General features: G+C 42.2%; 1 protein-coding gene across 5 annotated transcripts; it reads left to right on the top strand.

Annotated features, from left to right (window-relative positions):
- The first annotated feature begins 726 nt into the window (after positions 1–726).
- On the top strand, positions 727–27940 carry pfkpa (phosphofructokinase, platelet a). 5 transcript variants are annotated; one of them, XM_052483318.1, is made up of 23 exons: positions 727–989; positions 5619–5692; positions 8028–8108; positions 8287–8476; positions 9159–9324; positions 9429–9473; positions 10145–10253; positions 11027–11122; positions 12031–12123; positions 12828–12953; positions 13359–13423; positions 14072–14141; positions 14573–14719; positions 16650–16720; positions 19118–19205; positions 22086–22238; positions 23786–23938; positions 24550–24714; positions 25092–25153; positions 25284–25395; positions 25513–25612; positions 26531–26636; positions 27020–27940. In XM_052483318.1, the coding sequence occupies exons 1-23, from the start codon at positions 893–895 to the stop codon at positions 27177–27179; spliced, it is 2529 nt and encodes an 842-aa protein (XP_052339278.1). In that variant the 5' UTR covers positions 727–892; the 3' UTR covers positions 27180–27940. The 5 variants fall into 5 exon arrangements, with proteins under 5 accessions (XP_052339278.1, XP_052339274.1, XP_052339275.1 ...); XM_052483314.1 differs by lacking the exon at positions 22086–22238; XM_052483315.1 differs by lacking the exon at positions 23786–23938.

Genomic DNA, 27940 nt, shown 5'->3' with positions numbered 1-27940 from the left:
CACACCCAAAACACACACACACACACACACACACACACACACACACACACACACACACACACACACACACACACACACACACACACACACACACCCAAAACACACACAAAGCACACACACACACACACACACACACACAACACACACACACACACACACACACACACACACCCAAACACACACACACACACACACACACACACACACACACACACACACACACACACACACACACACACACACAAACACACACACACACACACACACACGCGCGCGGAGAAAGACAGAGAGAGATAGAGAGCGAGTCAGGCAATCTGAATGTAAATATCAGTGGTAGCTTTTAAATATGAAAGCATCTCAGGTATCTGCAGAGTAGGTCGATTTTTTTTGCACAACAGTTTTGAGTTTTCAATAACATAGATCCTATACACTGCACCGAACTCATGAAGTGTCCTGTCTTTTATGGTCAGCCTTTATGCATTCAATGTTAGCAGCCATTAAAATGTGATTAGGCCTATTCAATGTACTGCCACATACAGTGGTTTTACAGTCAGGTTGGCCTACTCGTGTACTGCTCATAGGTACCTCCCATTCCATCACCTAATCTGCCCACCCACAAGTCTCCGATTGGTCCAAATACGGAAAGGTCTACGTGAAGCGAAAGTTCATTTGCTGACGATTATGTCAATTTATCGCCAACTTGTACTCTATGCAAATCGCTTACTAGAGTACATGCGGAACAGACAGTGGGAGAATAGCGGGCACGGGAAGGAAGAGAGGAAAGGGGGGTGGACAGCAATTTTAGCCCTCCATCAGCGGCACAATTTATACTGTTTTAAATATAACTGTACAACTACCAATTTATTCATAAGAAGAAGTGAAAGCCGCCAAAATGGCACAGCCAGACAACCAAAGCAAGAGGTTCTTTGAGAGTCTGTCGGGAGCAGGGAAATCCATCGCAGTGCTGACTAGCGGAGGGGATGCTCAAGGTACTGTGACAGATGACAGCGCAAGAGATTGTATGCTATGACATTGTATCAGTGGAGAGGCCCGTAGAGGGCGGAAAGCACCAATTTGAACTGAAAAGAAACACATTGTTACATCGTATATTGAATCAACTAGCCTTGATACCATGTTTCAATAAAAATAGCAATTCTTTGAAGTAATGTTACAGTAGCAGATATCACAGGCGCATTTAGCATTTCGGTGGTTAGCTAGCTCTGATTACCCACATATGGATGGAGCATTTTCTCACCACTAGGCTAGCTGCAGGCTCCCGTCAAGGTGAAACACAAATGCCGACATAGCCAAATAGCTCGACGTTTATTCGATTATCAGGCCAATCATCTGATTTGTATTGATTTTCCACAACATTAACAAAAACGATGACACCGGTCGAAGTGTGGAGAGAGGAGAGGTGATTTAATTTTTCGAATTCTTGCCACTGCATTGCGGAGTTTCGTTCTGTTCGTGTGATCACGTATTGTAGCATTTGTCCTTTAATAATACTGGTATGCTTCATAGTAATATGCCACATTATAACATCGGGTTGATAAAGGAATTAGTGAGGATGAATGTTCACGACGACTCCTCCCAACCAGGAAGTCACTAAAAACGATAGTGTTCATGCTGCTATCTTCATCATTTTGAAATGTAATACACGTCTGTCTCTGAAAAGCAGACGTTCACTATTATGGTTATTATAAACGAGAATGTAATTGAAATAAGTTATGGGACTGCTATAAGCTTCAGGGATGCCCTAGCCCGTGTGTTGCCTACGTGAGGACCTGCAGGCAGCGTCAGAGGGAACCCATTGTCGTATGCTGCCTACTGTCACTTTATGAATGTGACTTGTGCCTTAGTCAAAATAGGGCCATACCAGCTGTACTGTAATTATTTCAGCAAGTGTACATGCTTTTCAAAAGAGGAATAAGCAGTGGGAATCAGCTCAAACGACTTGATTGAATCATAGAGAAAGCAGAACCGCTTTCAAGATTTCTGCAGTAGGCCTTTCCTCAAAATATAACTTTATTACAATAGGTCTACTGCAGCAATATTGACTTATGAGCCATGGTTGGAAGCCTATCTATATTCCACATGGTCCATCACATTGCACTGCAGTATCTATTTGAAATGCACTTGCCCACACACCCCTACAATGATGACAAAATGCTCTTACCCACTGCAGGATACAATATGATGGTCATCACTGTAAAAATTGTCCCTGTAAATGTACAGCATTATATTGGCGGCAGAGTTGCCAGTTAAATACTGTAGTTTTGCTGTAAAATGTTTTACAATGAGAAAAAAATGTTTTATACAATACAGCACTATCTATCTATACAGTATATACCAAATATGTATGAACCACCTCCACTTCTAGAAACCTTAACGACTTCCAAAACAGACCAAGGACATGGCAAATACTCAACCATTCAATGTTTGAGACTTGCTGCCACTCCAATCTGCCCCCTTTACACATTTAATTGTTGGGGCACTACTACCACATATCAGTGACATTGGTAGCCTCTTAAAAGGCATGCCTCAAAATATGTCAATAAGTCAGAAACAATACCATGCACTCACTAGTGGTCAAAAGGTTTTTGGCACTCCAAAACTATGGTAAGGTACTGTATTCTGTGGGGTGGAATTACAGTACCATTTGAAATACAGTACTTCTTTAAAGGAATCTACTGTTAAACCAATGTGTAATTGGGATTTACAGTATGATTTACAATGTATGCCTAAAATCACCCAGAGTGCATGGTATTTACGGTAATTTACTGTAAATAATTAATATGGTATGTTGCTGTTCGTTTTATTGTATAATACTGTAAAAACAACATGTTTTAATAGTGTAGAAAGAAAAAATGATGCGCTGGTGTCACGATCGTCGTATGGAGTAGACCAAGGCGCAGCGTAAGATGAATACATACTTTTAATGAAGACGAAGAACACTTAACTATACAAAACAACAACCCGAACGTGAAGCTATAATAATACTAGTGCAGACACAGGCAACTAGACAGACAATAACCCACGAAATTCCCAAAGAAGATGGCTGCCTAAATATGGTTCCAAATCAGAGACAACGATAAACACCTGCCTCTAATTGAGAACCAATCTAGGCAACCATAGACGTATATAAACACCTAGATGGTAAACAACCCCATAAACCTACAAAACCACTAGACAGTACAAAAAACACATACATCACCCATATCACCCACACCCTGACCTAACCAAAACAATAAAGAGACCAAAGAATACTCAGGTCAGGGTGTGACAGCTGGTAATATGGGTAATATCTTCTTAGGGAACTGGTCTGTCTGCCCAATATAAAGGATCAAATCTGGCAGAGGAATAAAAATAGCATAAATAGGAAAGTATACCAGTTTAATTTGAGGACCAGGATGTGGACAACTGCCATACAGATTGCAAAATAGTTGGGAAGAGTTTTTTGATGTACCGATTCCATGGTACAGAGTGTGTGAGTTTATATTTTTAAAAACAACGCAAGATTCAAGACTAAAATTATTATATAGAATCCTTGACACCAACAAAATGTTGAATATTTGGGGCATAAAATCATTGAAGCTCTGCAGATTTTGTTGATTCACATTTTTAGGCCTGGTGGTAGATTGGTCAACGTGCCCTTGAGCAGGGCATTGACCTTGGATAGTTCTGTGTGTCGCTCTGAATGGGAGTCTGTTGGATAACTGGTATGATGTAGTTGTTGAGCTGCTTCACTGCAAGTATATTGTATGTTTTGAATATTCACTAAAAAAATATATAGAATAAAAAAATATATTTTTAACCGTTTGGGCAAGAAACAAGCCATTTGCTCTGTATAAATGGTGCAAACCTAACAGTCACGAGTCTGCGCTTTATTCACGGTGGCTACTGTACCCAGAGGCTACGGTAGAGCGAAGCCTAATCATTACAATTATTATCTGCGTGATTATTTTTTTCTTCATTTTTTTGTCGTTGTTGCTAATAATCTGAGCTTTATGCGTCTCTCCCGGCAGCATTAGGTTTGTGCCTGAAACGGAACATTTGAATCTACATTAGGTATACTGTAAAGAAATACTGAAATTCTGTTATTTATTCCAATTAATATCAGACATTTGAGTATTTTACCCATAATGAATTTTACTGTGCATTCTACAGTGTTTTAATATTGAAAAGTCTTACAGTGCAGTCAAGATGCCTTTGACTCAGCCAGGAATGGCCAGGATTACACTGATCGATCCCCTGTGGGAGGCTTTATAATGCCAAGGCAATGTTGTCTGCCTCACTGAGCTGCAGGGTTCACTGTAGCTGCAGGCCTTACTGCTCATCCTCTGTTAGGCCCCAAACATAAGTCTTGGGCCTCAGAAAGTACAACTACTGTAGTACTCATCTGGAGGATCAGAGAGCATTCAGGCCGACTGAAAACAACAACAAGAATGTCAGCTTCAGAAAGAAGTCCCACTGGGCACAGATGCCAGTTGATTTGAATTCGGTTGAGTTGTCAACTAAATGTGAAATCAACAAAACATTTCAAAATATCATTGGAGTTAGATTAAATGTTGGGAGAAAAAAAGTAAACAGTCCCTTACATTGATTACTTTTTGCAAATCCGTTTTGGACGTTGATTCAACGTCATCACATTACATTTTTGTTGTTGTTGAAATGACATGGGAACAACGTTGATTCAACCTGTTTGTGCCCAGTGGGATGAGTCCGTCAGACTTATAGCTTACAATACCCATATGTTCTCTCTGGCTCTGCCGCACTCATAATCAGATCGTTTACAAGAGGTAATACGAATATAACGATGCTATTCATATTCATGTAGTTACGCCAACAGAACAGCGATGATCACTTGACTTGTAAAGTGGCATCTGATGATCCCTTTATGATGATTATGGATGAAGAACTATGGATTTGTCATTATGTAATAGCTTTTATAACACACTCAATGTAGGCTCGGCCCTATGAGGTTCATTTAGAGAAGTCTGTACCAGTTCTTATTATTCTTTTCTCCCCTGCTTTCTTTCTTTCTTTCATATCCTCCTGATGGTCAATCTCAGAAGTGTGTTGCTTAGTAACAGCTTAGCCTAGCAACTATTACACTGTGAAACCAAACGTTTATCAGTTTGTTTATAAACGCCTTGGCCTCGTCAGCCAAGTTCCACGGATCTGCCTGGTCTAAAGCACACAAATCATTATTCCTACTGTCTAAGAAGCGACAGTTGGTTAACCTGACATTAGAATTGTAGGCACAGAACACCATCTTTACAATTCTCTCCAAGGCAACTGAACATGGCAGTGGGAGACTGGGAGTCCTGCAGTGGAAGCGGACTGCACAGTGTTGGTATTTTTTTGGAAGCGAGGCTCTTTCTTATGGTGATAAAAGATTCAGACTTCGGCCTGAAAGGGGGCATGACATTACATGTTGAGCTATTCACCACTTACGTTCATAAGTGTATGCACAGGACTCATGTGCTTTGGCCATATGTTCTCTTGTTGATTTAATTAGACTATGTCGGACCCATCGCTACAGGAGTCTTAAAGCAGTATTCAAATGTTGTTATTTAAAAATGCCTTATTCAAGTGAGTTTTCTGTTGGCCAGGAATGAATGCTGCTGTCCGGGCAGTCGTTCGAATGGGAATCTATGTGGGAGCCAAAGTTTACTTCATTCGCGAGGTGAGTCTAGACACTCTGTACACACAGCACTACTTTACAAACAATAAATATCCTTCCTTACCCAAGGATACGTCAACAGGTGGGACTATCTGGGCAAAGCAAGACAAGGAGCACTCTGTATTTATCTTGAGTTTTATTCCCGGGACAAAACACTTTGTAAACACCTTACTGAGCTGAGTATGTTCCTACCATCCAGGGTGGTTTTGTATGTAGACAAATATAGGATGACTGATCAACATTTGGAATCTTCTCAAAATTAGCCGATTAGAGGCTACCTCCCAACATTTGACCAGCTCTTGCATCCATCATGTGGAAGCTGAATTACAAACACAAGGATACATGCCTACAGTAGGCTACAGTGCATGGCAATGTTTGTGTTACATATTCTAACATCTGGATGGGACCAGACCATCTATTTCACATATAGCCTACACGCTGACAAATGGGCCGGGTTTCGCTTTCGGTCTTATGATGATGCATATGTTGAATGAATTATGACATGTTAAGCCTCTATGCAGCTCACTTCCTGAGCAGGCCAGGGCCTAAAATGCCTGCTCATTCTGTCATTTGTGTCCATGGTGGCCTACACTTTTATATCAACGACTAAAGGCATTAGTCGATAGATCACATGTATGTTCCCTTTCGGGTCTGCTCAGGTAATCTGTTTGGCTTCCGTGTCCGTTTAAACAGGATGTGAATGCCAAAGACCTGATACACAGTAGGACATATTTGTTTTATATCTCTGTGGTTTAAATTGCGACCATTCTGGTTGCATAGGCTATGCTCCTATAAGCATTGGTAGTCTGTGCGGCCTGGAGTTTTTTCATTTGGTAGCACCAGTCTGCCTCGGAAGAATATTCACTCAGATAAACATTGAATGGCAAAATGATGTTTGTGCCATTTGGAGTAGCCTAAGCAAAGTTATTACATGTGTATCGTTTCTTGTCAGTAGGCCTAAGCAAAGTTATTACATGTGTATCGTTTCTTGTCAGTAGGCCTAAGCAAAGTTATTACATGTGTATCGTTTCTTGTCAGTAGGCCTAAGCAAAGTTATTACATGTGTGTCATTTCTTGTCAGTAGGCCTAAGCAAAGTTATTACGTGTGTATCGTTTCTTGTCAGTAGGCCTAAGCAAAGTTATTACATGTGTATCGTTTCTTGTCAGTAGGCCTAAGCAAAGTTATTACATGTGTGTCATTTCTTGTCAGTAGGCCTAAGCAAAGTTATTACATGTGTATCGTTTCTTGTCAGTAGGCCTAAGCAAAGTTATTACATGTGTGTCATTTCTTGTCAGTAGGCCTAAGCAAAGTTATTACATGTGTACCGTTTCTTGTCAGTAGGCCTAAGCAAAGTTATTACATGTGTATCGTTTCTTGTCAGTAGGCCTATGCTCTGGTTGTTGTTACATTTGTTGAATTATTTGATAAAGTTGGTGCATTGTATCATTTCAACTCACCTGTGAGGGTAAACAGGAAATTCAGCAACTCTTGTAGGACAGTATAAGTTCAAAGTCAAGTTGACAACTTGACAGTGGAAGTTTTACAGGTAAAGAAAAATGAAGGAGGCTTTTATATATTTGAAAATGTCCTCCTATGGGTTCGGGGACCAATTAAAAAAGGTAATTCAAGCAAAACATGATGTGATTGCTAAATTAATTCCAAAAATCGGACTTAACTTGAAATCACAAAACGTATTGCTACCAATGCTACCCAGTGCTACCAATACATTTTTTTTTAGAGCACTGCTTAGTCTTTGTAACGAGTTTCCTCCTCTTCTTCCGAAGAGGAGAGGCGAAACGGATCAGAGGACCAATACGCGGCGTGGTAATTTTCCATGGTACTTTTTAATGCTATAAGGTACACATGAACAAAACTAACAAAACAAGAAATGTGAAACTCAAAACAGTCCTATCTGGTGCACACACAGAGACAGGAAACAATCACCCACAAACACACAGTGAAACCCAGGCCACCTAAGTATGATTCTCAATCAGAGACAACTAATGACACCTGCCTCTGATTGAGAACCATACTAGGCCGAAACATAGAAATTCCCAAAACCTAGACAAACAAACATAGACTGCCCACCCAACTCACGCCCTGACCATACTAACTAAACACAAAACACAGAAAATAAAGGTCAGAACGTGACAGTCTTGGGCTTGGACATTTCTAATTTGATTCTGTGCAAGGAAACACGTGACGATAATGATTGATATACAAGCTGCATGCCAGTCCAGATATTACACATAGTGGGGGGTTGTTAAGCCTAGGAAGTGTGTGTGCCTGTGCGTGTGTGTGCGTGCGTACTTCGTGACATCTGTGTTGTATCTACAGGGATATCAGGGTATGGTAGATGGTGGAGAAGAGAACATAAAGGAGGCATCATGGGAAAGTGTCTCCAGCATGTTACAAATGGTGAGTACTGTACCATCCATGTAGGACAGAAGTAGATGACCACACACTGAATCACAGTAGCCTATTTACAAAACCAGTAGACATAGACAGAGCTATAATTGATTGGTGTGAGTAGGCATCTTGCATCTGCGCTGTATTTTACATGCACTTCAATGTTTGTGTAATGCCACCATGCCAGGGTGGCACTGTCATTGGCAGTGCCCGGTGCAAGGAGTTCCGGTCCCACGAGGGGCGTCTGAAGGCAGCCCACAACCTGGTGCAGCGTGGCATCACCAACCTGTGTGTGATCGGAGGGGACGGCAGCCTGACTGGGGCCAACCTCTTCAGAGAGGAGTGGAGCGGACTGCTGGAGGAACTGGTCCAGCAGGGTGGGGAATGGGGCTGGTTTTGTTTCTACCGGGGACAGGAGAGGGGTTAGGGATCGAAGATTTGGAAAGATTGCAAGGTGGGGACTGGCACTTCAAGCGGGGACAGGAGAGAAGTACGAGAGAAAGGGATTGCAGAGAGAAAAGTGTACTGCAGAAGGGTTTGTTTGCTGCCGGGACAGACAGGAGCATGATGTAGGGGTCATTGAAAGAGAGCTTAGAGAAAGGTATGGGGCTGTAAAAGAGAGAGGTCATACTGACAGGGTGACATCTTGACACTGAAAAGAAGTGGAAATGTCAAGATTGGTGTTGCGGTAAGCTGAACAGTCTTAAAAGTGTATTTGCAGATGAGGTAATCCATTGTGAGCTTGCTGCTAGAACAGGATAATAAATCCCCAAATGTTTTTCATCTGAAAGGATTTGTCTGGGAAGACAAAAACTCTGTCCTCTGACATGGTTTTTATTTGAGAATGAATTGGTCTTAGTTTCTCATTGTGTACCCGTGTTGGATGTTTCGTATCCTCACTTAGAATGAAGGTCCAATGTCAAGTTAACCTTTCTGCTAAGAAGTTATGGCAAATCACACCTCACATTGAGGAGTCAGGGATCTTGGAATAAATTGCTTTCCTTTATTTCAATCTTAGTCACAAAAGTATAATTGCATTGTTCTTAAACTTTGCCACAGGGTTGATTGATGAAGATGCTGTCCAGAAGTATTCAGCCCTGCACATCGTCGGGATGGTGGGGTCTATCGACAATGACTTCTGTGGCACCGACATGACAATCGGGACGGACTCTGCCCTGCACAGGATCATAGAGGTGGTGGATGCAATCATGACCACCGCACAGAGGTTAGCAATAGTAGCTTTAGCAAATGTTGTTTGGGTTTTTACTTTGTCTGTGAGCATATGATTCTCTCAAATGTCATCTTCTCACTCGCTCATCTCTCTTTCAGCCACCAGAGGACATTTGTGCTGGAGGTCATGGGCAGGCATTGTGGGTAAGACAGACACAGACTTTTAAACGTATTTAAAAACGGATATGCTAACACACCTTATGTGTGACCTTGTGTGTGAGTTCAGATCCGTCCTGTGGGGCCGATGGGTGCTGTTGTCTGACTTGTGTGTGTGTCTGTGTGTCCGTCTTCAGATACCTGGCTTTAGTGAGTGCCCTGGCGTGTGGTGCTGACTGGGTGCTGTTGTCTGACTTGTGTGTGCGTCTTTGTGTGTCTGTGTGTGCGTCTCCAGATACCTGGCTTCAGTGAGTGCCCTGGCGTGTGGTGCTGACTGGGTGCTGTTGTCTGACTTGTGTGTGCGTCTTTGTGTGTCTGTGTGTGCGTCTCCAGATACCTGGCTTTAGTGAGTGCCCTGGCGTGTGGTGCTGACTGGGTGCTGTTGTCTGACTTGTGTGTGCGTCTTTGTGTGTCTGTGTGTGCGTCTCCAGATACCTGGCTTTAGTGAGTGCCCTGGCGTGTGGTGCTGACTGGGTGCTGTTGTCTGACTTGTGTGTGCGTCTCCAGATACCTGGCTTTAGTGAGTGCCCTGGCGTGTGGTGCTGACTGGGTGCTGTTGTCTGACTTGTGTGTGCGTCTCCAGATACCTGGCTTTAGTGAGTGCCCTGGCGTGTGGTGCTGACTGGGTGCTGTTGTCTGACTTGTGTGTGCGTCTCCAGATACCTGGCTTTAGTGAGTGCCCTGGCGTGTGGTGCTGACTGGGTGCTGATTCCTGAGATGCCCCCTGAGGACGGCTGGGAGGAGAAGATGTGTCAGAAGCTATCTGCGGTAACGTATTAACCCTTTAACCTCACAACACTTACTCACTGTAATAATTAATGCTTGTTCACTATCCAGTTCACTCTTTCGTTGTTGTTTATATTGAACAATTTAGAAATAAATGGTTACTTTTAGAATAAAATGAAGCTAGCCTAACCAAGAATGGGAACAAGTTCAGTTCAATGTCACATGAAGCTAACATTGCGATAAGATCTGATCTGCAATTATTTGGTCTGATCTGTAGTTATTTGATCTGATCTGTAGTTATTTGATCTGATCTGCAGTTATTTGAGCTGATCTGCAGTTATTTGGTCATGTTACGGTCATTTACCTGTGTGTTATTGTGCTGTTTTCTGTTTGGAAATAAAATGTTATGGTCCAGACTCGCTCCAGGGGTTCAAGGTTGAACATAATCATAGTGGCTGAGGGAGCCATTGACAGACATGGGAAAGCTATAACCGGTAGTGTTGTCAAGGACGTGAGTACCTTAGCGTGTTACAGGGCCAAAACCAAAAGTACGTAGGCCCAACAGTGTCAAAATAGTCCACTGGCAAACGAGCAGAGTATTATGTGTCAACACCAAGTTAGTAAATGATGTGATATTAAGGACATGTTCAAACAAAGAGATTTGTGAGCATTTTTTGGTTAATAAGCTGCCAAGAATCAACACTTGCTCTCTGGTCCATGGACAATGTTCTCACTGTCTGGCCCTCCGTCTTTTGCGAGCCCATGTCAAACCTCTGTTTTAGTTTCTGTCATGTGTCTTCCACCCCCTCATATAGAACCGGGCAGGAATGAAAAGGCTGAATATCATAATAATAGCCGAGGGGGCAATTGATTGTAACAACAAGCCCATAACGACAGACCATGTCAAGGATGTAAGTACAGCAACTCAGACCTATAGCAGACAGCTCCTGCTAGGCCTCTATCGCTACCGTGCTGCCCTTGGTGTGGCTTCACTCGCTGACTGTGCACTCTGGTTTGAATGCTCTGACGCGCGCACACACACACACACACCCTGCGGTAAGACTGCTTCCTGAGTGGCCTCAAAGTTACTTTACAGCTGATAACCTGCTTTCCCCCTCTACCTTCTTAATTTGCTGTGTGACAGCTTTTAGCAGATACGTTTTATTAACCTACTGTACATGTCTAGCCAGGCCTGTGGAACGCGTTGTAAAAGAGGTACATTTTGTACAAAACGCATCAGTACTTCCGCTGTCAAATACACTATAAATGGAAAATAATTGAGTTGCATGGTTAATCATTTTGAAAATGAAGACCTTTTATAATGTAGCACAATATGACACAGCATATTACCATTTCATTGTAGGCCCTCAGGAATTGAGGCAAAGCATTTAATCCAGCGTGTGCTTGAATGTCTTTATTTATTTATTTGTGTCACATGTTGAAAGTCAACCCTTTTTTAAGCTTGGGATCTGTGCATCTTGTAAAGACCCCACAAACATGACTGGAATACGGAGGATGGGTTGCATGTGCATTGTGTTGTCCCTTTGCTCAACTCTTCAGCTTGTGGGAGTATTTTCTCCGTGTTTAGTACAAATGTGTATGTCTAGAATATATTAGGTCAAATAATATCTGATAGTTTACTTGCAGTACGTAAAGATACAACAATACTTGTTTCAGTATTTAGCCCAGTATTAGAGCTAACATTTGCATGAGTGTATCGCATGACCATTACACCTATACCATTACTATAAGACAGACTTTAAAAGAGTGCCGTTAAAACCACCTCAATCTAGCTAAAATATGGTTCCTGTTGTCCCAGCTTGTTGTCAGATGCCTGGGGTTTGACACCCGTGTGACAATCCTGGGCCACGTCCAGAGAGGAGGAACCCCCTCTGCCTTCGACCGTATCCTGGTAGGTATTCTGACCGTATTCTGACCACATTCCTGGCCGTTACCCCACATCTGCAATCGTGTACTAGCCTGGTCCCAGATATGTTTGTGCTGTTTTGCCAACTCCCATGCTTGGCGTGACAAAATGACCATAAAAGCTGACAGGGCAGTACAAACAGACCCGGGACCAGGCTAGTAGTGTACAGCAGTCCCACGAGATTAATTGTGTGGAAGACATGCACTCACTAGGCCTGGGGAGGAAACAACTGCTGCTTTTAGGCTAAGCACATTAACAGATTTGAGGACATGGCACATGTCTTGGTCTCGGCGTACTGGTCTATCATAGAGAGTGGGAGAAATCCAGGGCTGGCAAGCTCTTCCAGTTTGCCTACATCCTCTGAAATACAACAAATGAAAAGAGGAAGCAAGAGAGCATGAAAACAAGAGGGAGAGTGAGGGAAACAGAGAGAGGGACGGCGATAATCCCTGTGTGAGCTCAGGCAAAGAGGGAAGAGATGTCAGTATATGTTTAATGTGGTCCCGTTTGGCTCAGTTGCTAAGAGCATTACCCTAGCATTGCCAATGTCTTGGGTTAAATTCCAACAGGGATCACATTCTGTACATGTACTAACATGCACTCAGTGTATTGTACATTGCTCTGGAGAAACATTTCTGCCCGTGGCATCTTTCCTATCTTTATTATGTGTGGCTGTGTGTTCTCTCCAGGCCAGTCGTATGGGTGTGGAGGCTGTCATTGCTCTGTTGGAGACTACAGCGAATACACCAGCCTGTGTGGTCTCTCTGTGTGGAAACCAGGCGGTGAGACTGCCTCTCATGGAGTGTGTACAGATGGTAGGTAGACAAGAGTACTGTAGCCAGGACAAGGCAGCTTGCTACTCGCGTGCACACACACCCTCACACTCACAAACACACATGGAGGAATGAGAGAATTGCCTGATGGGAAATATAAGTGCATCAAGTGGGTGAATGATGAATGTTGTTTTGTTCTCTGAGCGAGGTGTTTTTTGGTTAATCGCTATCCAAGGCATGTGGCTGCCGGTTGCTTTCACAGAGCAGCTCTCAATGACTGCACTGCAAACCCTTCGGATCTTACCTAGATACCTACCATTAGATTGCATCGACTTCATGTCCTACTAAGGCAGGAATCACATACACATTAGAAAAAATGTATAAGTCACTCGGAATAAAAGCGTCTGCTAATTTGCATGCAAATATGAATCTGCTTTGGTTCACCAGACTCAAGAGGTGCAGAAAGCCATGGATGAGAAGAAGTTTGAAGAGGCTGTGAAGCTGCGCGGCAGGTACAGCCACGTCACCAACCACTGTAGTGGCTTTGTACAGCTACAGCCACAACCACGAGCCCAGTGTGAAATATTAGGGACAGTGACCCGTTTCTCGTGCTGATGTTAGTAGGCCTCTTAACACGTGACCTACTGGGCCACTGACACACACACACACACATACATACACAGAGAGAGCAGCAGCCAGCATGAAAGGACCTGGTCAGGCAGTAAATTAGATCACTATATTACGTCAGGGTCACCCAGTTTGGAATGATTGGAGTTCACTGAGGGACATCCCCTTCACCAGTTAGGACATTGTTTCCCCATTTACAGTATAAAAGTAGTGGTTAATGTTGAGGAGCTTGTTATTATTAGGGACAGGAGATTTTCCTGACCACCTGATCTGGCTAGGAAACACTCTGGACCCTAGTTATAACCTGAAACTACTGCCGAACCTAGAGGTGTTCCTGGTCACGTGGTCATGAATCACTCCCGGCTCCACTTATTAACAGAATGCTAGGATCAATTGAACCGGGCTGTAGGGCCCTATTCTATCATTCATTTTGGTCTCACTTAGTGCTAACGTGCCTAAGTGGATTTCTGTTCCTTTGTATTTGTGTCATATCTATATTGTAAGACATCTTTCCCTTTTTTGTCTGATTGCAGGAGTTTTGAAAACAACCTGAAGACATACAAGCTCCTGGCTCACCGTAAACTAGAATCAGAACTCCCACATGTAAGTCAATCACAGGTCATGAGTTCAACATTGTTTTATCTTTGCTCAAGTTTCCCCTCCCCATATTCCTGTAAAATCTATAACAGGAAGGATGTTTATTTTGCACACGACTTACACTCCAAGTTCATTTTCCAGTGTTGAGAATGTTTTTCATCAGTGTTGCCTCTTCTAACATGTTTGTAATGTGTCAGCGTGGTCTATCTCTGTCTGAGCTAGCAGGGGGTATGCCTATGACCTAGCCTTAACATATATGCATAGGGCCAGAAAACAATTATCTCCCTGCCCAGCTCTGTTGCCCCTTTCCCCCTTCCCAACCTAGCTCTGTTACCCCCTGCTTAAAAGTTTTATATATATATATATATATATATATATTTTTTTTTTTCAGTTGACAGTTTTGGTAATGGTGTATCCTGTTCCCCTTGTCCCTGCAGAGTAACTTCAACATTGCTGTGCTGAATGTGGGAGCCCCCGCAGCGGGCATGAACGCTGCTGTCCGCTCTGCCGTCAGGGTGGGCATCTCTGAGGGACACAAGATGTTCGCTGTCAACGATGGCTTCGAGGGATTCTATAAGGGACAGGTAATCATAAACAGACAAACAAGTTGTATTCTTATGCTCTTCTAACAATTCATAACACATATCATTTGGATTAGAAGATGCCACACAGACTCAGAGATTCACTTACAATAATGTACTCTAGATTAGCTGACAGTCCAGCTGACAGTTGAACAGCCATGTCACCTTTAGCCGTCCACTGACTCCATGGCCGTTAATGTTGAGGTGATTGATAGAGAGTACAAGCAGTAGGATGATCTGACCAGATTACTGTAAATCAATTACTTGGTCAATGATGTCACGTCCTTCTGTGGCTCAGTTGGTAGAGCATGGCGCTTGTAACGCCAGGGTAGTGGGTTCGATTCCCGGGACCACCCATACGTAGAATGTATGCACACATGACTGTAAGTCGCTTTGGATAAAAGCGTCAGCTAAATGGCATATATTATTATATTATTATATTACTTCCCCTCCCAGGTAAGAGCAGTACCATTCTGCACCAACAGGGGGCCACGTGACATGGCTGACGTGTAATACAAATACTTCACTGGAGTAGGCTTGTTTTGTGATTGTCCCCCTGTGCCATTCGTTTATAAAAGAGGATTCATTCCAATGAAAGACCATGATGTATCTTGTAAATCTAGTTCTACTGGTCTTTCCCTACTGGAACTGAACTAGAAATTCTCAGTCTCAGCTTTAGTTGGATCTAAACTCACTGCGGTAACACGAACAGTTCAGTACATGGATTTGAAGCACCTGCCCAGTAGTCCCTAGATAGCTGTATTTGACAATAATCACTGGTGAGTTTAGAATCCCCTCCTAGGTCTCTTAGACAGCTATGCACAGGTTTCTTATAGAGGGTTATGTGCAGCTACGGTTGAAGTCGGAAGTTTGCATACACTAATGTTGGAGTCATTAAAACTTGTTTTTCAACCACTCCACAAATTTCTTGTTAACAAACTATAGTTTTGGCAAGTCGGTTAGGACGACTTAGGACAAGTCGGTTAGGACGTCTACTTTATGCATGACACAAGTCATTTTCCCAACAATTGTTTTCCCAACAATTGTTTACATTATTTCATACCGCTCAGGAAGGAGACGCGTTCTGTCTCCAAGAGATGAACATACTTTGGTGCGAAAAGTGCTAATCAATCCCAGAACCACAGGAAAGGACCTTGTGAAGATGCTGGAGGAAACTGGTACAAAAGTATCTATATCCACAGTAAAAATAAGTCCTATATCGACATAACCTGAGAAAGGCCGCTCAGCAAGGAGGAATTTAGCTATTTAGCTAGCTTCGAGAGATTTGAGACTGGGATGGAGGTTCACCTTCCTTCAGGACAATGACCCGAAGGATACTGATAAAGCAAGACTCGAGTGGTTTAAGGGGAAACATTTAAATATCTTGGAATGGCCTAGTCAAAGCCCAGACCTCAATCCAATTGAGAATCTGTGGGATGACTTAAAGATTGCTGTACTCTAGCAGAACCCATCCAACTTGAAAGAGCTGGAGTAGTTTTGCCTTGAAGAATGGGCAAAAATCCCAGTGGCTAGATGTGCCAAGCTTATAGAGACATACCCCAACAGACTTGCAGCTGTAATTGCTGCAAAAGTTGGCTCTACAAAGTATTGACTTTGGGGGGTTAATAGTTATGCACGCTCAAGTTTTCAGTTTTTGTTTCACAAACAATAAATAGTGGTAGGCATGTTGTGTAAATCAATACAACACCTCTAAAAATCCATGTTAATTCCAGGTTGTAAGGCAACAAAATAGGAAGAATGCCAAGGGGGTGAATACTTTCGCAAGCAACTGTAAGGGCAATCAATACAAGTTACAGTAGGCTACAATATTTTCTCAAGCATTTCGCTACATCCAGCAACACCATCTGCTAAACGTGGATGTGACCAATAAGATGTGATTTGGTTTGTTTTGATTCTGTTTTTGTCCCTTCAGATAAAAGAGATCAAATGGGCAGATGTCGGAGGATGGACAGGGCAAGGTGGATCTCTGTTGGGAACAAAACGGTAAAGTCTCCATCCCAAATGCAAACTTATTTGATATAATATCACTCACTTGATTATAATATTATAATAGTTTATAATACAGCATTTAGAGAAGCTATATCATTTCTTCCATATAGCCAAATTTCCCCTATCAAGGTGTTTTGGTACTTCCCTTATGTGCTGCGCTTTTCTGTACGCTTACTATACAGTCAACTGTATCCTGCCCTCTATGCTTAGTGACAATAGCGGTAGGTGGATCGTTTGTCCAGATCTGCAATAGGTTAACTAGCAGTCACATCGCATAGAAAGTCATTCAAATCTGCACAAATGTTCAATATGAATCCACAAGAAAAACATAGAAGAGTAGCTGATAGGCAGCAGAGAGGCTGGTGCGTCATTGCGCATGAAAGAACAGTAAACACATGAGACACACAGCTGAAAAAGCTCCCGTATTGATCTTGCTTAGGCCATACACATTTCATTTGATATGTAACGGATGCCCCTCTTCACATTTCTCAAAATAGTAAAAAAAAATGTTTTTTAAATGACATTTTTATGAAAGTATTTTTTTTAAACAATTATTTGATGTGCATGCAGTTGGGGTTTGGTTATATCCCGTGAATCGAATGATGGGAATCAAAATAATACATTGTGAAATGCAAACAGTAAAAACAAATATTGGGGGCTGTAGCCTTCCTTTTGAATTGTTGCTGTAAACCTCAATTTGTATATACTTTAATTTGATTTAGACATTCTGTTTATCGGACATTGCAAGTCAATAGATGCTAGTAATCAGCCTGTATTGTTTTTATTTTCTTCCTGACTGTTATACGGTGGAATCTGTTATACAGTGAAATAAATGTGTATGGGACAATATAATTAACCTACCTAGACTAGCCTACCACACTACAATGCAATTAATATTTGTACAATTATTGTTTTGAGTATTTATTTTGAGTACAATTCTACTCTAGGCTGTAAACTGCAGTGAAAATGTAATTTGAATAATGGCACAAAAGCTCTGTTATTTAAATGTTTACTTCCATTCATTCCATTTGGAACCGTTGTGGGTCTACTCTCAACAGATTATTCAGCCCAGAAAGACACAGTACAGGACAATCGGTCTGTATTTTTACTTCTGATATGGATGCGCTGTCTGTTGCCCATCATCATTCTTCCAAGTTGTCCTGAGTCCTCACAGGCCTATCTATGCGCACCGCAGGCCCAGTTATTCAGGAAAGCTTAACAAGCGTTCTGCTTCCTTTCCGATCCGAGCGGCTGTTCCTCGACCTAGAACCTAATGTTTCAATATAGCCTAAATATTTGTCATTTAAAGCTGCAATATGTAACTTTTTTGGGCGAACCGACCAAATTCACATAGAAATATGAGTTATATATATGTCATTTGCATTGAAAGCAATTCTAAGAAGCGCTAGATATGTTCAATGTGCGCTATTTCTATGCCTCCCGTGTTTTAAGTTTAGTTTGTGCGTCTTTTGGTTTTGTACACCAGCTTCAAACAGCCGAAAATACAATTTGTTTGCGTTTTGGAAAATATATTTCACAGCAGTTTAGATGGTACAATGATTATCTACACTATACTTGCTTGTTTTGTCACAAACTGGAATTAGACAAACTATTACAACTTTAGCAACCAGGAAACGGCTGAGCGATTTCTGCATAGCACATCTTTAACTTTTAAAATGTAGGACTTTTTTTTGTGTGGCATAAACGCAACCAGTCATAATGTTTCAAGCTGGTGAGGCTACTTCAAAAGTCTCCTGTAGACTACCGGCGCACATTAGACTCCGTTCTAATATCATTTCTGCATCCAAACTGCACACCGGCCATTCGATGAATGGAAAGAAACATCTGTTACAAAACACCAAAAAGTTTAATAACATTCAGAGTTTGCCAAGCCTTTGATACTGAGTAGAGAGGTATGTATTTTCTGTAAGTCGAGATTGTCATACTGCATTTGATTGTGGTGTTGAAAATACAAACTGTGATGAAGCGCTCAGAGTCGGTAATCGGTTTGCAGTTTATGCGTTGCTTATTGGTTGTGTGTGGTGCATTGGCACAGAAACCCGCTGGTGGAAAATCATTGCATTTATTTTATGTCATTATAAATATAGCATCAAAATGTAGAAAAACGGATTCCCCCTAGCTGATTATTGTCTGCAGCCAGCTCTGATCGTAGTGTAATGAGCCGGGCAGGAAAAGTGAACTCGACTGTGGTGGTCAGTGAACCCTCGACCTTCTGGCCCGTAGCCCAGGGTGGCATCGACTGTGCCTCAAAACCATGCTGAAGTGCAATATTTTTTTTACAGTACACAGGTAGGGTCTCCTCCCCACCCCACACACTAAATGTAAAACTGTCTAACTCTTCTGTTGCTTTATCCTATTTTCTTTTTTCAGAACTCTCCCTGCAAAGCATGTTGAAAAAATTGCTGAGCAGATGCGAGCACATAACATAAATGCATTGTTAGTTATCGGAGGATTCGAGGTATGTTGACGCCTGTTGTTTTTGCTATATAGTAGATATTATTATTTCATGAATTTCGAGCTTTGTGTTAGATTTGATTTTTTTTCCACATTTTTCATGTATTTTACAATATATACAGTACCAGTCAAACGTTTGGACACACCTACTCATTCAAGAGTTTCTTTATTTGCATTATTTTCTACGTTGTAGAATAATCTTGAAGACATCAAAACTATGAAATAACACATATGGAATCATGTAGTAACCAAAAAAGTGTTAAACGAATCAAAATATATTTTAAATTTGAGATTCTTCAAAGTAGCCACCCTTTGCCTTGATAACAGCTTTGCATACTCTTGGCATTCTCTCAAGCAGCTTCATGAGGTAGTCACCAGGAATGCATTTCAATTAACCGATGTGCCTTGTTAAAAGTACATTTGTGGAATTTCTTTCCTTAACCTCTTACCTCCACCCGACACGCAGGCGTCCCATCTAGACATCTGGAAATGCAAATGCGCTTCGCTAAATGCTAATAGCACTCGTTAAAACTCAAACGTTCATTAAAACACACATGCAGGGTACTGAATTAAAGCTACACTCGTTGTGAATCCAGCCAACAAGTCAGATTTTTTAAATGCTTTTTGGCGAAAGCATGAGAAGCTATTATCTGATAGCATATAACACCCCTAAAGACCCGCAGGGGACGTAAACAAAATAATTAGCATAGTCGGCGCTACACAAAATGCAGAAATAAAATATAAAACATTCATTACCTTTTGACGATCTTCTTTGTTGGCACTCCTAGATGTCCCATAAACATCACTATTGGGTCTTTTTTTCCAATTAAATCGGTTCATATATAGCCTAGATATCGATCTATGAAGACTGTGTGATCAAGGGAAAAAACTGTGTTTTTGTGTTGTGACAAGGTAAGGGTGGTATACAGAAGATAGCCCTATTTGGTTAAAGACCAAGTTCATACTATGGAAAGAACTGCTCAAATAAGCAAAGAGAAATGACAGTCCATCATTACTTTAAGACATCAAGGTCAGTTAATCCGGAAAATTTTGAGAACTTTTAAAGTTTCTTCAAGTGCAAGTTGCAAAAACCACCAAGCGCTATGAGGAAACTGGCTCTCATGAGGACCGCCATAGGAAAGCAAGACCCAGAGTTACCTCTGCTGCAGAGGGAAAGTTTATTAGAGTTACTTGACATGCACCTCAGATTGCAGCCCAAATAAATGCTTCACAGAGTTTAAGTAACACACATCTCAGCATCAACTGTTCAGAGGAGACTGCGTGAATCAGGCTTTCATGGTCGAATTGCTGCAAAGAAACCACTACTAAAGGACACCAACAAGAAGAAGAGACATGCTTGGGCCAAGAAACACAAGCAATTGACATTAGACCAGTGGAATTCTGTCCTTTGGTCTGATGAATCCAAATTGGAGATTTTTGGTTCCAGCCGCAGTATCTTTGTGAGACGCAGAGTAGGTGAACGGATGATCTCCACATGTGTGGTTCCCACCGTGAAGCATGGAGGAGGAGGTGTGATGGTGTGGGGGTGTATTGCTGGTGACACTGTCAGTGATTTATTTAGAAATCAATGCACACTTAACCAGCATTGCTACCACAGCATTCTGCAGCTATACGCCATCCCATCTGGTTATCCCATCTGGTTTGCGCTATCATTTGTATTTCAACAGGACAATGACCCAACACACCTCCAGGCTGTGTAAGGGCTATTTGACCAAGAATGAGAGCTATGGAGTGCTGCATCAGATTACTTGGCCTCCACAATCACCTGACCTAAACCCAATTGAGATGGTTTGGGATAAATTGGACCATAGAGTGAAGGAAAAGCAGCCAACATGTGCTCAGCATATGTGGGAACTACTTCAAGACTGCTGGAAAAGCATTCCTCGTGAAGCTGATTGAGAGAATGCCAAGGGTGTGCAAAGCTGTCATCAATACAAAGGGTGACTACTTTGAAAAATATTAAATATATTTAGATTTTTTTGGTTACTACATGATTCCATATGTGTTATTTCATAGTGTTGATGTCTTCACTATTCTACAATGATGTAAAAAATAAAGAAAAACCCTTGAATGAGTAGGTGTGTCCAAACTTTCGACTGGTACTCTGTATTTGTAATTAAATTCATGATTCAAATGAATCATTCACATGTATTATACTGTAGATGTAAAGTATTAATATGTATATATAACTAATATATAACTTTGTAATGTTTATTGTGTGAGTTCATCATAGAAAACATTGTTATGTTGATTTTGCCAACCCTTTCCATCAATCTGCTTCTTTGTAGCGTTGGCTCGTACCCACCTGCTTTAATGCATAGCCATGCACATTATTTGGTACTTGTTGTTGCATCAAGTGCATAAGTAAATGAATAATCAGTTCAATTTAAGAATTCGAAAAAAACAGTTGGTTCATTGTTCAGTTTTTGATTTCAGTTCAAAACCTAGAATAGATCCTTTAGTTGAGGCATTGAAAACATTCAAATGAATAGTGAACCAATGGTCTGAAACTTAAAAGATAAGTGATAATTTGGTCCCACTGGAAAACACAGAATGCACATTAAGTCACACGTCATTTCACGCACACCTGTGCACTAGGCTCACCAGCTTTCTATATATGTGTATGTAAGAGTGTGTTCAATTGAGTTTGTGTGTGTGTGCCTGTGCGCGTGTATGCACACATGTGTAGGAACACTGTGTGTGTATGTCTGGAGTGGTACCTGTCTGTTTCACGCTGCTGTCCGTTGTGATAGACTTGGCTCTCCCCTTGGCATCCTTTCATGTCTCCTCCTCCCTGACTGTCAGTCTGCTTTATCAGCACCATCTCGTAACTAAAACCCCTGGCTCTGGCTCTGCCCTGCAGGCCTACCTGGGACTCATGGAATTGTTAGAAGCCCGTGGGAAATATGACGAGTTCTGTGTGCCCATGGTCATGGTGCCAGCCACTGTCTCCAACAATGTGCCGGGTTCAGACCTCAGCATTGGCGCTGACACAGCTCTGAACGCCATCACTGATGTAAGCGAGGCTGGGAAAAAAAGAGATAGCCACACCTACTTCCTGGTAGGCTCAGCCAATCACATAAAGGGGCAACGCTGACCTGGACCAACCCCCTCGGCCTTCCATTTACCAGCATCAGCCAATCAGCTATCACGATCAGCTATCCTGGCCAACATTTGCATTGATACAGTTGACAGGGCAAAAGGTTTTGGACCTGAATAGGAAAATGTTTTATTTTATCTACTGTACTAAATTTGACTAAATGTAACAATTGATTCAATAACACCGTTTCTGAAATTAACAACCATGCAGTGAATGTTGGCTAAATATTTCCCTCAGTTTATAACTAACAGATAAACATTCATTACACATAGTTTGAATTTGAATAAACATTATTGATCCCCAGAGGGGAAATTGGATGGCTGGTAAACCAAAGCCGAGTTGTCCCTAGCACTCCCAGGTAAGTGCGTAATGACATGGAGGCATGCTTTGACCGTACCTATGTGTCGTGGTGGCCACCATGTTTGCTCCAGCCTGCCCCTTGACTGTCTGTGTACCTACCTCATTAACAAAGACCAATGGTCAACAACGTTCAGGCTTTACACTGCTTAGTGTTCAATAGAATGCTCTTTTACCCTCTAAAAGGCACAAACTAACATGCTGTAGTTGTTAGGTTGTGGTAGCTAAGTAGTTAGTAGCTGTTGAAGCTCTCACATTGATACTACGTGTGTGCTATTGCTAAGTTTGCATAAAACGTTTTTTTTTAGAACGTTCCCTTAGTAAGTGTTTTGTGTAAAGATTACAGCAAAATGGTGAACAGTTCTTTTTTTTTTTAGCACTTTTTTTAGCACACGGTTAAATACTTTAGTGATTATTCATCCACCAGAATCTAGTCCTGTTTGTTTCCTTTTTTACAAGGGTCCTTGTGAAAAAGTTACTGTACAAGAGTCATCTTTTTAAAGGATTGTATACAGCATTTAGGCACAACATCACAACGTTGTTGTATGCAGTCCAAACAGCATGTTGTGAAACGACAAGGCAGAGGTCCAGTCTGGGCTACAAGTTGACCGACATCTCTTCCTCCTTCATCTCCGTCCCCCCTCGGTCATCATCCTCATCCTCCGTTTGTGGACTTGACCCGTGCTTGTCCTGCCACCTGTGTGCCCCGCCTCCAGCCACCGTTTCTATTGGCTGAGGTACTGTAGGCAGTGTCACCAGCTGCATTGAGCTGCAGAACCCAAACAGACCTCTCTGCCTCTCCATCAGATGAATCGCTTATTTCTTCAACCCTCCAACCTCTCTACCCCCTCCTCTCACCTCCCTACCTCCTCTCCCAGCTCCTTACCTTAGCCTTTTCCTCCATCCTTCCCTCTCTCTTTCCTCCCTCCGTTCCCCACCCTCCCCCTCTCTGCCAATGGGAAGCCATAGCTGCTATCACACGGAAAGAGCCCGGAATAGCAGGGTACACTCGATCAGTGTCTCCGAGAGGTGTGTTCGACCGTCTCTCAGTCAGAAGTCTCCCCCTGGTTGTCTAATGCGTGTTGTACTACTGCCTACTGCTTCAGGCGCTTGAGTGTCTTCTGCAGCTGTATGAGGCTCGGTCCAGCTATGAGGAGTTTTGCATCCCCATGTGTATGCTGCCTGCCACCATTAGTAACAATGTGCCTGGCACTGACCTTAGTATTGGGGCAGACACAGCCCTCAATTCCATCGTGGAGGTAAGGGACAAACCCCCGCTAAGATCACACTACTTTGATGACTTATCGATTGAAATCTCTCTTCTATAGATGTTTTACCTCTGTTACAAAATATCACAACATTTAGATGTGCAATGTTTAGACAGTATCACACACTGCATGTACTGTAACATGTTTACCACTAAACAGTATATACTTTTTTTAGCCTTCTACAGGTCTACAGTCTTTTGGTGAATAGAACGTTTTAGAACGAACGGGCCTATGTGTGCTTAGTATAGCAAGCAAGCCGTGTCGTGGTATCATAACCACTCAATGACCTGCGGCAGTATCAGAATGCTTTATGGTTGTCTGCTATGAGTAGGGCGGAGTAACGCTATGATGAGGGATGTACTATCACGAAGCCTGGGCTGACGTATTCACTTCAGATATGGAAACATAGCGTGTCGTGAACAATCCAGGAATTCTCAACTTATTATGTATGAACAGAAATGAGAAAGAAAATGAGTTCACATGTTTTTAGCACCCTCTGTTGTGGCAGTAGTCTGCCTGGAATGGTGTTTTTGTTCACTTTGATCTCCCGACTAATGCTGTCGGCGTCTGTCTAACTCTGCGAGTGTGTTTGTGTGTGTCAGACATGCGACCGCATCAAGCAGTCTGCCAGCGGGACCAAGCGGCGTGTGTTCATCATTGAGACCATGGGAGGGTACTGTGGGTACCTGGCCAGTGTCGGGGGGTTGGCTGCTGGGGCGGACGCTGCCTACATCTACGAAGAACCCTTTGACATCAGGGACCTTCAGGTGAGACAAACGCACACTTAAACAAACAGGAATATATGTGCAAGTTAATTCAGAAAAACCTCTCCCAAACCTTCAACTTGAACCCTCATAGCAGTCTCATAACCATGACATACTGTAAATGGAATATGTCCTAAGCAGTTGTAACAGCTAACATCAGGTTATGACCATCTGCCTTTGCAGAGACTGTTGTTTAGGTAAGATACTCAAGTTGCAGAAGCACTGGAGTCTATTTGGCGAACAGTGCAGTATTATGGTAGAGCATGTGTAAGTGGAACAGAATGGATTTGTGCCCAATATAGATCAATGTTTTCAAGGTGCAGTTATGCTTTTTGCTGGTCAAGAGAAGGAACACTGACTCGTAGCATGTTTTGTTTCAGTCCAACGTTGAGCATCTGACAGAGAAGATGAAGGGAGCCATTCAAAGAGGATTGGTCCTCAGGTAACGCAGCAAGAGAAAAGTGTACACTTTGGGAGAAAGGAGAGATCATTGGGAGGTATCCACTCACTCACCGTCTCATTCAATCCCTCACTCACTCACTCACTCCCTCCTTCTCATTTTGGTGTGGCAGAAATGAGAACAGCAACGAGAACTACACGACAGACTTCATCTACCAGCTGTACTCTGAGGAAGGGAGAGGAGTGTTCGACTGCAGGAAGAATGTACTAGGACACATGCAGCAGGTAGGTAACCGTAGAATTCTCTGTGGTTGCGTCCAAAACAGATCCCTATTTCCTATAATGTGCACTACTTTTGAGAGGAGGAGAATATAGTAACAGCTGTTGTGATTGTTTTGAAAGGGAGGGGCACCATCTCCTTTCGACCGCAACTTTGGGACAAAGATCTCGGCCAAAGCCATGCTATGGCTCACCAAGAAAATGAACGAGACCTTCAGACAAGGTACAGTAGTAAAGACTGTAGTCATGCCAGTAGATTCCTAGTGTCCTCAGATAAGATTGTGATCGTGATGCAGCACCTTTACCTGGATCTGTCATGGAGTCCTTCAATAACTTTTTGGGTGTTTTTGGTCGTTTTGTTCACAATGCATCCATCACACAGCAGATTTCAAATTCCCTCCGGTTTCATTTGCGTATTTGTTATTTAATATAATGTGTAAGGGCTATGTTTGAACACTTTGCATGATGAAATTGCAAGTAACTATTCCATAATAAATGTGACAATTGCGCTTATACTGCACTATAAGTGCATACCACATCATGTACATTTTTTTATATTACTTATTTACTAAGTAAATAAATAGTAAAATAAGTACTATACTAGTTTCTTGATTAAGGCTAACGTTAAAACATTACATTCTTCTTTGTCTTTTGTCTTATTTGTTGTGCACATGGATGACATAAGATGAAGGTAAATGACTTCATTAATTGACTCTGGCTCCATGACCATCTATTTCATTAGATCTAGTTCCATGTCCCTTTACCCATCATGCCCTTGTAGTGTTACATGTCTCAAATAGAGTTTAGTTGGTGTTTGTAGCAGTTGGAGGTTCTGTTAAAGAAAACTAGAGCAGGTATTATATTTTGATATCATTTCTGGATCTGTGTATTTTTCTTTGGTTTGCTCTTATTCAGCACACTGTTGCAAGACTCCTAGATGTTTCCTTCTGGCAAACCTAAATTAGAACAGTATTCCCCTTTCCCATTCAAACATTATCCTAGATCCATGTAGACAGTGTAGTGACATTCCAATTGTAGGAAGTTGACTTAACCATTACCATAATAATGTACTGGAAACTTGGACCATAACTGTGAAAGTGGCATATAACCCATGGATGAGTGTTTGACTGTTGTTTTGTAGGGAGAGTGTTTGCCAACACAGAAGACACGTGCTGTCTGTTGGGGATGCGTCGCAGGGCCCTGGTCTTCCAGCCCGTCGTACAGCTGAAGGATGAAACTGACTTTGTGTAGGTCACTTTACGTCTGACAGCTTTTGTCACTGTACAGCACCCTCTGACAGTAACACCTACACCTTAAGTCCTACAAACCTGACTCAGTTACACCAGCACTGTCAGGAGAAATGGGCCAAAATTCACCCAACTTATTATGGGAAGCTTGTGGAAGGCTACCCAGAACGTTTGACCCAAGTTAAACAATTTAATGGCAATGCTACCAAATAGTAATACTTACAATAAAGTGTTGATCCTAACTGACCTAAGACAGGGATTTTTTACTGGGATTAAATGTCAGGAATTGTGAAAAACTTGAGTTTAAATGTATTTGGCTACGGTGTATGTAAACTTCCGACTTCAACTGTACAATCTCTCCCTCTCTGTCTGTCCCCCTGCAGCCACAGGATCCCTAAGGAACAGTGGTGGCTGAAGCTCCGCCCCCTGATGAAGATCCTGGCCAAGTACAAGACCAGCTATGACGTGTCTGACTCTGGCCAGCTGGAGCACGTGGTCCGCAACATCCAGCCCAAGGAGTCGGACCCCTCCGGGGCCATGTGAGCATCTGTTGTCATAGGTCTGTCTGATTGTCCCCTTTAGAACAGGGGGCTGTCTGCGTAAAAGAGTACCAACTAGCAACAACCAATAGCAGCTTAAAGTCCTCTGTTGGTCAGTTATCAGTCACACAGTTTATTTCTCTGTCTTTCATTCGTCCCCATTGTAAAAGTCCCTCCTTTTTTTGTTTTATTTACAAACCGGCGTATACAGTAGGACTAGGAATGTCTGTCTGTCACCATTGAGAGCTCTCCAGCCGAACTCCAGTGCTTCTGTCTGTTTTCACACTGACCCGCCTGCTCCAACAACCCATACCCCCTCAGACCACTGGCAATTTCTATTTCCGTGCGACAACTCAGTCGTCGTGTCTGTCCCCTGCCCTTGTCAGTCACTGTGGCTGTGTTGTCAATCAGTGACCCTTTGTGTTGAACTGTACTTTCTCCTTCCTCCTCTGACACCCTGATGTCTGTTCCCAAGACTAACCCGTCTGAGAATAGGTAACACCATACGGTAGATCTGCCAGTGTGAAGTTACTGGCCATATTTACGTACCTGTAAGACTGAATGAAATACAATGCTGATATTGGCTGTGAGTTTCACATCACAAATGTTTTGTTTTTGTTTTAACGTCATGTTAATTTGCTTGAAACATGGATATATTATACAACTACTATTTAGACAGTCAAATGTAATGCACCATTAATTTAAATGTGTACGGCCAATATTCCCCACACAATAAACATTATTAAACATGGAAATACAAAGGAA

The sequence above is a fragment of the Oncorhynchus keta genome, chromosome 28 (assembly GCF_023373465.1).
Source record: "Oncorhynchus keta strain PuntledgeMale-10-30-2019 chromosome 28, Oket_V2, whole genome shotgun sequence".
NCBI classification, from domain to species: Eukaryota; Metazoa; Chordata; class Actinopteri; order Salmoniformes; family Salmonidae; genus Oncorhynchus; species Oncorhynchus keta.
The sequence above is the reverse complement of the archived record's forward strand: the minus strand, read 5'-3'. Positions and strand labels throughout refer to the sequence as shown.

Bases quoted from the DNA above. Each gene is read 5' to 3' on its own strand.
- pfkpa (XM_052483318.1), top strand. From the start codon at position 893: ATGGCACAGCCAGACAACCAAAGCAAGAGGTTCTTTGAGAGTCTGTCG. The intron at 13,424-14,071 runs GTACAGCCACGT...GTCTGATTGCAG, and splicing joins GCTGTGAAGCTGCGCGGCAG to GAGTTTTGAAAACAACCTGA. The intron at 19,206-22,085 runs GTATGTTGACGC...TCTGCCCTGCAG, and splicing joins TAGTTATCGGAGGATTCGAG to GCCTACCTGGGACTCATGGA.